Below are 14048 nucleotides of genomic sequence, written 5' to 3' on the forward strand. Positions count from 1 at the left end.
AGGTGGGAGCTGGTTCATGAGGGGAGCCAAATTAAAAACCAGCTCCCCTCGCAGACCGGATGCCTGTCATCCTGCACTGCTGCCTCTATCAGCGTGGGGTGGCAGCAGCCCCTGTCCCAAGGGGAGGGCTGAGCTCCTGACTGACATGAGCCAGGACTGAGCTGAACTGCTGGCCAGCCTGCCAAAAAAATTTACTAGCGGGGAAATGTGTGTAGTTTATAGCATTAACCGATAAGCTTTTACTTATCCATTAATCGCTTAATCAACTACAGTTACATTCCTAGTTCTATTGCCACAATCTGGCCACTATCAGGATGACCGACAGCAATTCTGGACCCTAGGGCTGAACAGTCAATGGACCCCCAAGCACACATGAGGTCTGGCCATGTGGACGTGGTCCACCTGACATTTGGGTAAAGCTGTGCCTGTGCTGGCTGGTGTGCAGCAAGCTGCTGGTTGTGCTGCACTATTGGACACATTCTTTTGGCATGGCAAAGTTTTCTACATACTTGCCCCATTGCACCACTACTGCCCGACCCTTCCATGAGGCCACACCCCTATCCTGCTCCTTCTCTGAAGCCACTCCCTCTGTTCACTCCATCCCCACTCCCTCTGTTGCTCCCTCTTCTCCACCTTTACTCACTTTCACCAGGCTGGAGCAGTGGGTTAGGGTGTGGGAGGGGGCGTGGTGTGCAGCAGAAAGTGTGGGCTCCGGGAGAGAGTTTAGATGTGGGAGGGTGTGTGGGATATAGGAGGGAGTTTGGGTGCAGGAGAGATTGTGGGGTGCAGCTCTGGGCAGGAGTTTGGGTGCAGGAGATAGTCCAGATTCTGAGCTCTTTTTTGCATGCCTGCCCTCTTTGCCCCCCCATCACCAGTCCTGACCACCATATCAAGACTTGTTGCAGCCTTACTGATGCCACAAGGTCTGCTGCTTGGACTGAATGGCTCAGTGATGTTATCAGGCATTATAAAATATCTTAGCAGTTAAGTTACTGATTAACACAGATTCTCTCTTCATAAAAACGTCATTGTTGTCAGAGAATACTACGTGCTTAAAGCCAACGGTCATTATTCAAACACACATAACCGGAATAAAGCGTCCGTATAAAGAGAGCAGAATCAGCAAACACTTAACTGTGCAAAACAAAACGGCATCAAGATCTCTCTCCATGGAGGGCTCAGCAGACAAGCTACACTTTAAGAATGAATCAAGTTCTCTTGGACCATCAGCTGCAGACCTGGACAGACTACAGACCACTAAAGAAGAAGCTGCAGACAAGATTTGTCCAGGTTCCTCTTCACCATCAGCCACCGACCTGGACAATCCAGATGCTTCTAAACTACCAGCTTCAAAAATGAACTGTCCAAACTCAGTTCAGCCTCCAGTGATAGTAATGGATGCTCCAGACTCCTCTAAAGAATCAGTTTCAGAAATGGACCACCAGAGTTCGTCCAAACCCTCAATTGCAGATATGGACTGCCTAATCTGCTTCAACAGGTACAATATTTACAGGAGGCCTAAGCTCCTGGCTTGCCAACATGCTTTCTGTGAAGTCTGCCTCAAGCTCATCCTTCAGAATGAGGACAGCACCTGGATGATCCTCTGCCCTCTGTGCAGAAAACCCACTGTTGTGTTTGGAGGGCTTATCCGCACCCTTCCTGATAAAGAAGATATTGTAGGCCATTTGGAAAACCCTTGTCCACATGCTGAAGTACACCTCTCTCCTGAAGGACTGGATGGCATCGGTGGTACTCAGTCAAGCCATGCCACTATCTATGAAAACCAGGACATTCCCAGTAGCAATCAATTAGCTGTCCAAAGATTTGTGTTGCTTTTGTTGTTCGTGGTGATCCTGATCATCCTTGTACTCCCATTTATGTTCACTGGACTGATTCAATGGGTTCTTTGCCTTATGCTAATATTGGGATTGATCATGTCTTTGGTGCTTTGCTGCAACCCCAGTTTCAACTGGAGATCTTTTGGGATTTCAGTTCCATTATGCCACAAGAAAGAAAGCAACATTATATCCATTGCCTGAAAAGACTGGTGTGCATTCTAGAGACTTTGGACTGGTGTTATTTGCAAGTTGCCAAATGGGAAACAATGGCTGGTCATTATAATATAAATGTTCATAAAATAAATTCAAAACACATCCTTAAATTATCCCGGTAAGGAGTAGCCACAACACATAATATTGCTTAATTTCATTATCTGACATAGTGAAACATTGGTATTTAATGTCTTTGATAGGTGTTTAGGATTTTCCTTGCTTGGGCTTTGTTTGTTCTGGTGCAATACCTTTTGACTTGCACTGCAGAGTGTTTATTATATACCATGCTTATCAGCTGGCTTCCTGGGAAGACCAATACAACATCTGCCATTGTGTTTGTAGTACCTGTCTTAGCTTGTGTATTTGTTCGTGGTAGAGTCTTGGGCTAAAGATAAAAACAACCATACATGTAATCACAATGAGTCAGTTTTTTAAGTAGCTGAAACAAAATACAGGACTATGTAGCACTTTAAAGACTATCAAGATGGTTTATTAGATGATGAGCTTTCGTGGGCCAGACCCACTTCCTCAGATCAAATAGTGGAAGAAAATAGTCACAACCATATATACCAAAGGATACAGTTAAAAAAATTGAACACATATGAAAAGGACAAATCAAATTTCAGAACAGAAGGGGAATGCGGGGGGGGGGGAGGTAAATGTCTGTGAGCTAATGGTATTAGAGGTGATAATTGGGGAGGCTATCTTTGTAATGGGTAAGATAGCCAGAGTAGGGTTTTATCAGATAGCCTCAATGGAAGCTCTCCTGTTTTCCTGACCCAGCAAATGGTACCACTTACTTGAACAAAGAACCCTAACCTGAAGATGAATTTCATACGGTTCAGTCTTATGTCTTGCACCACTTCTGTGCTCTTGCTCTCTTCACATCAAGCCTAGAGCTTAGTCTGAGATGTGTGGTTCCTTATGCAGGGATCAAAGAGAAGGAACTTGCTAAAATACAACTTGTGGTATTTCTGTATGCAATGTGTCCATTAAAGTTTAATAACATTAATTGCTCTTTGATTTCTGTGTCTCATTGAGTTTCACACATAAATTAGCTGTCACAGCACTTCAGAGCTCTTTTCCTGAAGGGGACTGGTGCTAATAAAGCACCTAAGAAATGAAGTGAATAAGAATAAGCAATTAAAGCTGAGAGCTTATGGACTACCTCTATAGGCTTGCGACAAACTGTAGTTGAATTGATATGAAGAAAGGACGGTATAACTCAACTAAAATAATTGATCAATATTCAACTGGGGGAAAATAACCAGTTATATTTCAGGGAGGATTTCCACTCATGCCAATGGACTTTGTATCATAACACTATGAAAGGTAACTATAGTACTCTAGTCTGACTAATCGGCAAAGCCTGACGGTTAGGCCAATAGATTAAAGATGATTGATTGAAAGAGATGATACAGGCATCAGCCTTGGCAGTATACTTCTTCTCTGGGATAAGATACAAATCTTTCTTCTGCCTTAAACTCTTTGGAGTCCGTAACATCTCAGGGTCTTCCTGTATTTTTGGGCACTATGGTAATATTAATAATCACAAAAATCTCCACGGACTCTAATAAACACAGCTGTTAAATTGGGGCCCCAGCATTAACAGACAAACCCATTTCAAATGATGCTGAAAATCCATTTGGAGGGAATAAGAACTTTTCTTAGGCTTTACATGTTAGAAAGAGGCTAGAGGAGTCAGAGTCTGACAGCCTGGAGAATGTCATTCTTTACGGATCCAAAGAACACAATCACAGTCCGATGCAGTACTTGTTTCCCTCCCACTGCCTCGTGACTTGATTTGACTTGAAGGTGCTAGAGATTTATGGGATAAGGGGTAGTTCAGCTTAGATGTCTCTTCAGTTTTTGAGAAGGCTGCTGCCAGTGGGCTGGATCACAAGCCTATTGACGGGAACGGGACTCATTCAGATGATTTCAAAGGGTGGTGGATTATGCCTTAGGAGTTTGACTCATTTCGCAACAGCTGCTAAATTGTGTCTAGCGAAACAAGTTCCAATGTGAAAATAAGTATTTGCAACAGTGAACAAGTACATTTATGTAGCATAGGACAAATCATTTTTCTAGTTATACTATACAAGAAAACAGGATTCTTTTGCATTCATTATTTATCATATCACGTTTTCCCTTTTAGGAGCATTTCAGCTCTTCCTAGTTGGAATGCCTGGGAATTTTTTGCATATCCTAGCTTTCAGTCTATCTTGTTTCTGAATTAACTTAATGATTAGGCAACAGTCTTCAGCCTGACAGGGAGAGAGGATATTAATGAGGAAAGTGTTGAGGTGGTAATAATAAGATGCAAATTACAGGCAGAATAAATCTCTTGCAATGGTGACTTCAGAACTCAAATTTCATTAACAGATTCTAAGGGCTTAATCAGTCCCAACAGTGAAATTTAAGAAGTTTGTGTAGGCAGCAGAAGCTTGAGTCTGAAAATTCAAATTTGCCTGGTTGATATTTCATATAATTATCCAGTTTTAGTTTGCAATTCTTTCTTCCCTCCACTCCTCTTTCTACAACTCTCTTCGGGTACGTCTAGACTACATGCCTCTGTTGCCAGAGGCATGTAGATTAGGCTACCCGACATAGTAAAACGAAGTGGCCTTTGATGTTGATACCTTTGATGTCGACACCCGCGCGTCCAGACTATCGCGCTGAGCCGACAAACAGCTGATCAGCTGTTTGTCGGCTCAGCGCGGCAGCCATGTAAATTTAAATGAAGCGGCGATTATTTAAATCACTGCTTCATTTTACTATGCCGGGTAGCCGAATCTTCATGCCTCTGGCGACAGAGGCACGTAGTCTAGACGTACCCTTCCTCTCTTTCCTTCTTTCTTCTGTCCTCAGTTCTTCCACTCTTCCTCCATCTTCTATTTTTTATTTTTCTCCTGCTTCTTATTTCCTCTTCCTACCAACCTCTCCCTCTCCTTTCCTGATCTTCTATTCTTTCTATTCTCCTCATTCTCCGTTCCTTACCTTTTTTTGTTTTCAAACTGACTCTGGAGGCTGGAGCTAGCTCAGTTGTTGCAGCATCTTTCTTTTTGTATCCCACCAAATAAAGAATCAAATGTGTTAGAACTGTAAACATCTTGGAGCTGATCTTCAGCTTGTATGAATAAATGGAGGGCCATTAATTTACATGTTGATTTACACTATCTGAAGATCTGGGCGCTTGTTCTCATTTTGACAATTACTTGTAGTTCCATTTTTGTGAATTATCAGAGAGTTTCCATCCTAAATTAAATAGTGTTCCCCACTGCAGCCCTTTTTATATCACTAGCAGACTAACCTGGTGCTGCTGGGGTCCAGCTGTGGTGAAGGAGCAGGAAGGGCTGTGCATAGGGAGAGGGGAAGACTGGATATAGGTGGGGACCCCAGCCTGGGGCCGCAAGTTGGGGGAAGAGGCCTTAGCAGGGACTGACAGTTCAGGGAGGGGGCTTGGCCTGGGGCCAGGGACACACAGGTCCCCCCAAGGCCGGCACTCCCAAGGCCTGGCCAGAAAGGGGGGCCATGCAGGCCTCTGCCAGTGCCCCCCCCATCTCCAGTGAACTGGGGGCAAGGGAGGCCTGGGCAGGCCTACACTAGCCAGCACTCCCCTGAGCCCAGGGAGTCAGGGGAAGGGAGGGCTGTGCAGTCCTCCCCTGCTGATGCTCCCTGGGCTCGAGCAAGGAAGCCAGAGGACCAGGGAGAAGGGGAGGGCCACACAGGCTGGGCAGCCCAGCAGTGCAGGTGGTGGCAGGGGGGCTCTAGTGGGTCTTGTAGGAGTAGGGTTGCTGGGTGTCTGGTTTTGAACCGGACAGTCCAGTATTTGAGCTTTCTCTTTGGGAAACAAATTAAGGAAATATAAATGTCCGGTATTTTCTAAGTAAGATGGAATGTAGACTGTGATGTAACGTCAAGTGTGTCTGCTATTTTTGTTGAAACCATCTGGCAACCCTACATAGGAGGGTGGCTGGGGCTGGGCTTGCCAGCTCCAGTGGTGGTCCTAGGGGGGTGTGCAGAGTGGAGAGGGCGGTCGGGGAAGAGATTTTAGCCAGGGAGGCCACTTACCAGTGGCAGGCAAGATGGAGCCTCATCTCCAGCTGGCCACTCTGGTGGTGGTGTGGCTGCCCGCAAAGGTGTGTCTAGATTACATGGCTCCATCGACGGAGCAATGTAAATTAGTTTATTCAGCATAGTCAAAGAAGCAGGGATTTAAATAATCCCCGCTTCATTAAAATAAACATGGCCACCGCGCTGTGCTGACGATCAGCTGATCCGACACAGCGCGGCAGTCTAGACACGGATCTGTCGCCTGGGGGTTTTGTAGCCATCAGTTTGTATTAAACAAGCTGTCTCTGGCTGTTGCAGACTGTGCTTTGGACCACTGGAGTTAAGCTATTTGTCCACATGACATCAGCCTGTTCTCTTGCCAACTACAGTAGAGGTGTAAGACACTGTTAAGCACAGAAGCCACATTTAACTCTATTTACTGAACTTCAAATTATCCTGTAATCATGCTGGCTTTATTTTCTTACACTAAAACCAAGTTATAGTGTCCCTAAAATTTATAACATCATATAATATTCAGTCCCACCAATCATTCCTGTCTGTTTTCTTCATTTATAACATCCCAGCTGCAATCAGATCGGAGAGGCGTTTCACTCAATTAAAGGCTAGACTGGAATACGCTGCAGCTGCCAATTTGCCCAACTGGATGGACAGGATGCATTTGATGCAAATGATGTCCAGTCAGGAAGGCTAGCAACCCTACCTGTATCTGGCTTCTGAGTGTCATTTTAGCCACTTAATGCACATAAGGGTTATTATGTTTAGTGAGTCCTGGGGTCCCTTCCAGCTTTTCATTTCTATGGTCCTCTCATTGTCTCTTCCTACTGCCATCTGAGCACCTATCTTTTATGAGCACAAATAGACGTATCCAATACATTTTAAGACTGAATGCTCTATATGCACAAAAAATGACATGTTTGAGTTTTAAAAAATGACATGTTTAAAATTCACAGTTCATGCTGTGTTGGTTAGTTATCTTATTCATTTAATCAAGGAACAGAAAGCATGTGATTTACCACAGGAGTTGTGGAATTACCCAACACAGACCAGTTGCTAGTTGGGAATATTCATCAGTGGCACTGGAACAATTTTTAGGACGGGGTTGCTGCGGTGCCCTCTCTTATCGTTGTCCATGACCCTCCCCACCCCAGGTTGGGTACACAGCTGAGGACAGCTACAGAGTCCCAGGCCAGGGACAGGAGCTGAGCCCAACAGCCAGGACCCCGGGTCGAGCAGCTTGGTCAAGCAGCGGGCCAGGCAACCAGGATCCTGGGACTGGAGTCTGGAACAGGCGTTGGAGTTGTCAGCTATAGGGTAGGGATGGGGAGCTGCTCTAGCCTGGCAGCAGGCGCATGGGGGGAGGAGGAGAGAGGACAGCGCTTCAGCCAGGCCTGGAGTGGCCCACTGCTCACTCCCCATTTTATTGGTTAATTAGTTAAACCATATGTTTAACCGATTAGCCAATTAAACAGGATTTTACATCCCTTGTGTGAGATCAGCAGCCAGGACTCCAGGTGGCAATGGGTCACTCTGGACATAAACTTGGGGGTGCTGCAGCATCCCCCAGTATCCCTACTTGCTGTGTCTATGATATTCATAAATGACTGTAAATCTTCTGAAGACCAAGTATTTCGTTGAGGAAATACTTGAATTAGGCATTTTTTGTACATTTTCAATTACTTATTTGCAATTGTAAAGACTTGAAAGTAGATAATTTGAGAGCAGGAAAAAAGGCTCAAGATGGAACAGTTCATCCTTAAACCTATTGGTTTTACCTCTAGCTTTAGGATGAGGGGGATCAAAATCTGTCTCTTAGTACCTCTTTGATACAGCGTCTGGACGTCTGATTAGTTGCCATTGTAGCCCTTGATTAGTAAAAAAAAGTTTTGACGCTGTTGCTTTAAGTGATCTTCTTAGGTTTTAAATTTCCTTATCCAACTTTAATCTCAAGAATAATGAATGTACAAAGGCCCTGAGTTGTACGAGAAATGTGCTATACATTAGTCATCTTTGATTTTGAGGCTGCAATCTCAATACACAAACACAGGAAATGTGGGTCTGTGCTGAGCAATATATAACTCCTCTCTCCATTTTCCTTTCTCAGAGGGTGTTAATATGTGTCACAGTGATTGAAAAACGGGTATTTTATAATGAGCTTTGCAGGAGTTTAAAGCCACAGAACCCCAGTATGGTGAAATCCCACAGTAAAAGAGGAGACAATGCTATGGGGAAGAAAGTGCAAAGAATTGGACAATGAAAAATCACGGTAAAAACAGAAAGATCAGCAGTGGTGTCCAACTTCTGAAAAAGAAGGGAAAGGTGATAGATATCAGGAGGTGCAGGCATTTACATAGCTCTTTTCATGTCCAGCAGTTATAAACTCTGATTAATCCTCACATCCCACCCATATGATCATCTCCACTTTATTAACAAGGAATTGAGGAAGTGAAGTTACAATTGCCTTAACACAAACCATAAAATGAGTCAGTGTCACAGGAAGAAGTAGCCCTAGAGAAGATCTGGATTCTCATACTGTACTTCGCCCATGTTAAACCCTTGGGATGCAGGTTACATTAGAACACCATGAGTTTTAATAAAGCCAAACGCAAGATCTTACATCTAGGAGCAAAGATGGTGGAATGTAGCGATACTGAAAAAGCTTGGGGATCATGGTAGACATCCAATTGAACATGAACTCCCAATATGATGCTACAGCTAAGAAGACTTATGCAATCCCTGAGTGCATAAAAGAAGGCATGCCAAGTAGGAGCGGGGAAGAGGATATGTCTATATTCTGGATTAGTAAAACTACTACTGGAATACTGAGTCCAGATCTGGTGTCCACACACCAAAAAGGCTAAAATATTATAAAGCATTCAGAAAAGAATGACAAGAATGTTTTGTGGTCTGAAAACATGTTCTCCAATGAAAGATGTAAGAAGTGTTAGCTATTTAATTTATCCAACCAAAGATTAAGGAGTGACTTGATCATGGTCCAATTCAGCTGATCAGAAATTTTCCAGCAAAACTATCAATTCCCTGAGCTGTACTGTTTCATCAAATCTATTACAGGTTCAACAAAGTATTCCTTGAAACAGAGTGCACAGTCTACAGCAGAGAGGTAGGCAGCTGGGAGCCCCAACTGAATAGCAATGGTGGAACTGACAAGAAGGTCAGTTTCATATTTTTCCTTTAGGGAACACAATGTTTTGGTGTTTCTGAAATTAAATAGGTAGGGGAATTCCAGTTTGCTGATTTATTTATCATAGAATCATAGAGCTAGAAGAGACCTCAAGAGATCATCAAGTCCAGCCCCCTCTCCAAGGCAGGACTAATTCCAACTAAAGCAACCTAGCCAGAGCTTTGTCAAGCTGAGACTTAAAAACCTCTAGGGATGGAGATTCCACCACCTCCTTAGATAACCCCTTCCAGTGCTTCACCACCCTCCTAGTGTAATAGTTTTTCCTAATATCCAACCTGGACCTCTCCCACCACAACTTGAGACTATTGCTCCTTGTTCTGTCATCCATCACTACTGTGGACAGCCTTTCTCCAGCCTCTTTGGAACCTCCTTTCAGGAAGTTGAAGGCTGCTATCAAATCCCCCCTCACTCTTCTCTTCTGCAGATTAAACAAACCCAAATCCTTCAGTCTCTCCTCATAGGTTATGTGTTCCAATCCCCTAATCATTTTGGTCGCCCTCTGCTGGACCCACATCCTTTCTATAGTGGGGGGCCCATAACTGGACACAATATTCTAGATGTGGTCTCACCAGAGCCGAATAAAGGGGAATAATCACTTCTCTGGGTCTGCTGGCAATGCTCCTCCTAATGCAATCCAATATGCCATTAGCTTTCTTGGCTACAAGGGCACACTGTTGACTCATATCCAGCTTCTCACCCACTGTAATCCTCAGGTCCTTTTCTAAAGAACTGCTACTTAGCCAATCGGTCCCCAGCTTGTAACAATGCTTGCGATTCTTCTGTCCCAAGCACAGGACTCTTGTTGAACCTCATCAAATTTATTTTGGCCCAATCCTCTAATCTGTCCCGGTCACTCTGGACCCTACCCCTGCCCTAATGGGTAGCCTTCATTTAAAAATGTGCATCTTATTTTGAGTCTGAATGTTTCTAATTTCAGATTCCAAACATTTTATTTCATTCTACCTTTTTCTGATAGATTAAACAGCCTTCAGAAATCTCTTCCCCTTGTTGGGACCTGTAGGCAGAACTGACTAAAACTCAGGGGCTTTGGTTTGTAAGACCTTTCCATACTTTGGAATTGCTGTTTGTTCTTACTAAAAATGAAAGTATATTTATTGAAATATGATACGGTCTCCCACAATATTCTTGCCAGCAAGTTAAGGGAATATGGATTGGATAAATGAACTGTAAGATGGTTAGAAAACTGGCTAGACTGTTGGGCCCAATGGGTAGTGATCAACGGCTCGATGTCAGATTGGCGGTCGGTTTCTAGCAGTTCCCCCAAGGATTTGTTCTTGGACCGGTTTTGTTCAACATCTTTATTAATGACCTGGATGAGGGGATGGATTGCACCCTCAGCAAGTTTGCAGATGACACTAAGCTAGGGGAAGAGGTAGATATGCATTAGAACAATTTACTTAGGGATGGCGTGGATTCTTTATCACTTGAAATCAGGACTGAGTATCTTTTTAAAAGAAATGTTCTACTCTAGCTCAAGGAAACTTTGATTTTGATGCACAAATTCCTAAATAAGTGTCTTTAATCTATATTATGCAGAATCACTTATAATCCCGCCTGGTATTGAAATCTATTAATCTATAAACTAGAAAGAGTATACCCCTCGTCACCTCAAAATATCTCACACAATAAACTGTTACTAAATTTACTGTTCGTGATACATTCCCAGGGCATCAAAGTATCTGTTCTAGTTACATGTCAGAGCAGATTTCATTTAACTGCTTTCTCCTCTCTGCCCCCACTCTAGCAAAGCAGCCCTTGCATTTCCCATATGTCTGGTACAATTATAGCACCTCCAGGTGGAACTGAACTTGGGACTTCTGGAGCTTAGTGCATGAGCTGAAAGCCAGCTGACTCAAATAAGGCTGTAGAGCAGACTCTTTATTCTCTCTTTAAGTGGTCTCAGTGCCACTAGGTATAGACGATTACCTGATTAACCGATAAGCATAAGCTTATTGGTTAATGCTATAGATGACACACATTTCCCTCTCCCTCTTTCCTTACCAGTACATTTATCAGAAGCAGCAGCACAGAGTGACAGGCAGCCAGTCCATCAGGGGAGCCACCCCAGGGACTACAGAATAGTTGACTAACTCATAAAATTTCATGAGGTTACGCGACTATTCAATTAACCAATATTTAACATCTCTAGATGGAACAGGACATCAGAACCAGTAGGTTCGTAGGTTATGTACTTCTCCAAGCTGAAGAAGCACTGCCCAAACTTCAGAGACATCCCAATTGAAATCCTGGTCCCCACTTGTAATGCTGACAGGTGGAATTGAACCTAGGACTTCTAGAGCTTCATACATGAGCTGAAAGCCAGCTGGCTCTCAGCTAAGGCTGTAGAACAGACTACAGTAATTATTCTCTCTTTAAGTGGTCTCAGTACCACTAGGTGGGACAGTGATAGAGATGCAGCCGTGTTAGTCTGGTCTATCTGAAATAAAAGACAGAACTATGTAGCACTTTAAAGACTAACAAGATGGTTTATTAGGTGATGAGCTTTTGTGGGCCAGACCCACTTCCTCAGATCAATATGTGGAAGAAAATTGGCACAACCATATATACCAAAGTGATACATTAAAAAAAAGTGAACACATATAAAAATGACTAATCGGGTTTAAGAACAGAGGAGGGGTGAAGGGCGAAAGGCTAGTGTCTGTGAGGTAATGACCCCAATATCACCCTTAATATCAATACCTCACAGATACTAACCTTCGCCCCCCCTCAGTTCTTAAACCTGATTCATCATTTTTATCTGTGTTCACTTTTTTTTTTATTGTATCACTTTGGTATACATGGTTGTGCCAATTTTCTTCCACGTATTGATCTGAGGAAGTGGGTCTGGCCCATGAAAGCTCATCACCTAATCAACCATCTTGTTAGTCTTTAAAGTGCTACATAGTTCTGCCTTTTGTTTCAACTAGGTGGGACAGTACATCACACTCACCAAGGCTGAGTCTAGACTGGCCAGTTTTTCCGGAAAATTAGCTGCTTTTCTGGAAAAACTTGCCAGCTGTCTACACTGGCCGCTTGAATTTCCGCAAAAGCACCGACTTCCTACTGTAAGAAATCAGTGCTTTTTGCGGAAATACTATGCTGCTCCCATTTGGGCCAAAGTCCCTTTTGCGCAAAACTTTTGCGCAAAAGGGCCAGTGTAGACAGTTCAGATTTGTTTTGCGCAAAAAAGCCCCGATCGCGAAAGTGCTTTTGCGGAAAAGCGTCCGTGCCAATCTAGACGCTCTTTTCCGAAAATGCTTTTAATGGAAAACTTTTCCGTTAAAAGCATTTCCGGAAAATCATGCCAGTCTAGACGTAGCCCAAGTGTGTGGGTTACACAATAGCTCTGGTAGGGTATCCAAAAGGCAACATTGCCACAGGCCAGTAGCTTTCTCTTGGGGAAAGGTGCTCCATAGCCCCTGAAAGCGATTAAGGATCTTTCTACTGTGTCTGCAGGATCAACCTGTAGAACATAACAATGAATAGACGGGTCAGACCAAAGCCTGTCTATCCCAGTGTCCTGTCTTCCAACAGTGGCCAATGCCAGGTGCCCCAGAGGGAATGAACAGAGCAGGAATCATCAAGCGATCCCTCCCGGCCACCCATTCCCAGCTTCCGGCAAACACAGGCTAAGGACGTAGCCGGCAGCCTTTAAACTCGGATCTACAGGTAGCACCTGGAGCGGTGACAGCCCCCAGCAAACCCCGTCCCGCATGAAGCAGGGACCAGAGTCACCCCCAACTCAGAGATCGGGTCCTGGCCCATCTGAGGGGGCAGGGGTCTGGCCCCAGGTGCCTAGAGCTCGGGCTGACCCTGCAGGGATGGGCCTGTGTGGGCTGCCCTTCCCGCGCTTTCCTCTCACCGCGCAGCTGGGGCACAGGGTCTAGCCACAGCGCCGTCTCCCGCTACGCTCCTGGCGTAGCCCCCCCCCTCCCCCTCGCGCTGGCTACGCCACGCAGCCGCCGCTTTCGCGCTTTGGCGAGGGCGCCTCTACGCGGTTTGCGTAACGCGGGCCCTCGAGCCTCGGGGTGGGAGTGAGCGCCCAGCCTGCCTGAGGAGACGGCAGAGCCGGCAGGCGGCGGCGGCTCGGCGCGGTGCCGCCCCCGGCCCCTCCCCCACGGCTCGCGGGCGGAGACGCACGGCAGGAGAAGGGACCGGGTCTGTTTCGGCCTGGAGGTGCGTGTGGGGGGGGGGGGAGGGTCGGTTCCTCCAGCCGGGGGGAGCCCCTCATTGGGGGCCAGTCTGGGGCCCCGGCTCCCCTCGCTGGGGGGGAATCAGGCGGGGAGTTCCCCTCGCGCGCCGAGGTCCAGCGGCGCCCCTGGGGGGGAGAGGTCTCGGATTCGGACAGGGCTTTGCCCCCCCCCCCCGGATTCATCCCCTTTGGGAGTGGGGCTGCGGGAGCCCGCCCCAGAGTCTGAGCCCTTCAGGGAGCCATGCCCGGATAGCTCGGCTTTCCCCGGGGGGGTCCCGGGGAGTCGCGGCTGCAGGAGCCGGGGCGGGGGAATCAGCGCGAGTCCAAGGGTTTGGGTTGGATTTGTGTGTGTGGAGTAAATTGGAGTCTCGCTCCACATCATCCCCAGGCTCCCATCTGTTCCGGGAGTGATAACAGGTCACACGCACAAGAGCCTTCCTACGCCCTGGCTGGATCTGGTTTCAAGCCCCGTGTTTCAGCGGTCTTGTGCCCTCTCCGTGTTTGGGAACCT

At 45.7% G+C, this 14048-nt stretch overlaps 2 protein-coding genes across 3 annotated transcripts in view; both read left to right on the forward strand.

The window, feature by feature from the left end:
* The first annotated feature begins 1135 nt into the window (after positions 1 to 1135).
* RNF186 (ring finger protein 186) lies at positions 1136 to 2641 on the forward strand. The gene has a single exon (XM_025187133.3). It carries the CDS (start codon positions 1170 to 1172, stop codon positions 2037 to 2039), a length of 870 nt encoding a protein of 289 aa, XP_025042918.2. The 5' UTR covers positions 1136 to 1169; the 3' UTR covers positions 2040 to 2641.
* A 10705-nt stretch (positions 2642 to 13346) lies between these two features.
* Positions 13347 to 14048, forward strand: part of TMCO4 (transmembrane and coiled-coil domains 4) — a 101053-nt gene continuing 100351 nt past the window's right edge. Inside the window, exon 1 of one of the 2 annotated variants that reach the window (XM_075906593.2) lies at positions 13347 to 13521. The gene's annotated coding sequence lies outside the window, so the exon portion shown is untranslated. The remainder of the gene's footprint in view (positions 13522 to 14048) is intronic. The other variant, XM_075906592.2, reaches the window with a different exon arrangement.

The sequence above is a fragment of the Pelodiscus sinensis genome, chromosome 24, assembly GCF_052426305.1.
Source record: "Pelodiscus sinensis isolate ZL-2025 chromosome 24, ASM5242630v1, whole genome shotgun sequence".
Classification (NCBI taxonomy): domain Eukaryota; kingdom Metazoa; phylum Chordata; order Testudines; family Trionychidae; genus Pelodiscus; species Pelodiscus sinensis.

Bases quoted from the DNA above. Each gene is read 5' to 3' on its own strand.
- RNF186 (XM_025187133.3), top strand. From the start codon at position 1,170: ATGGAGGGCTCAGCAGACAAGCTACACTTTAAGAATGAATCAAGTTCT.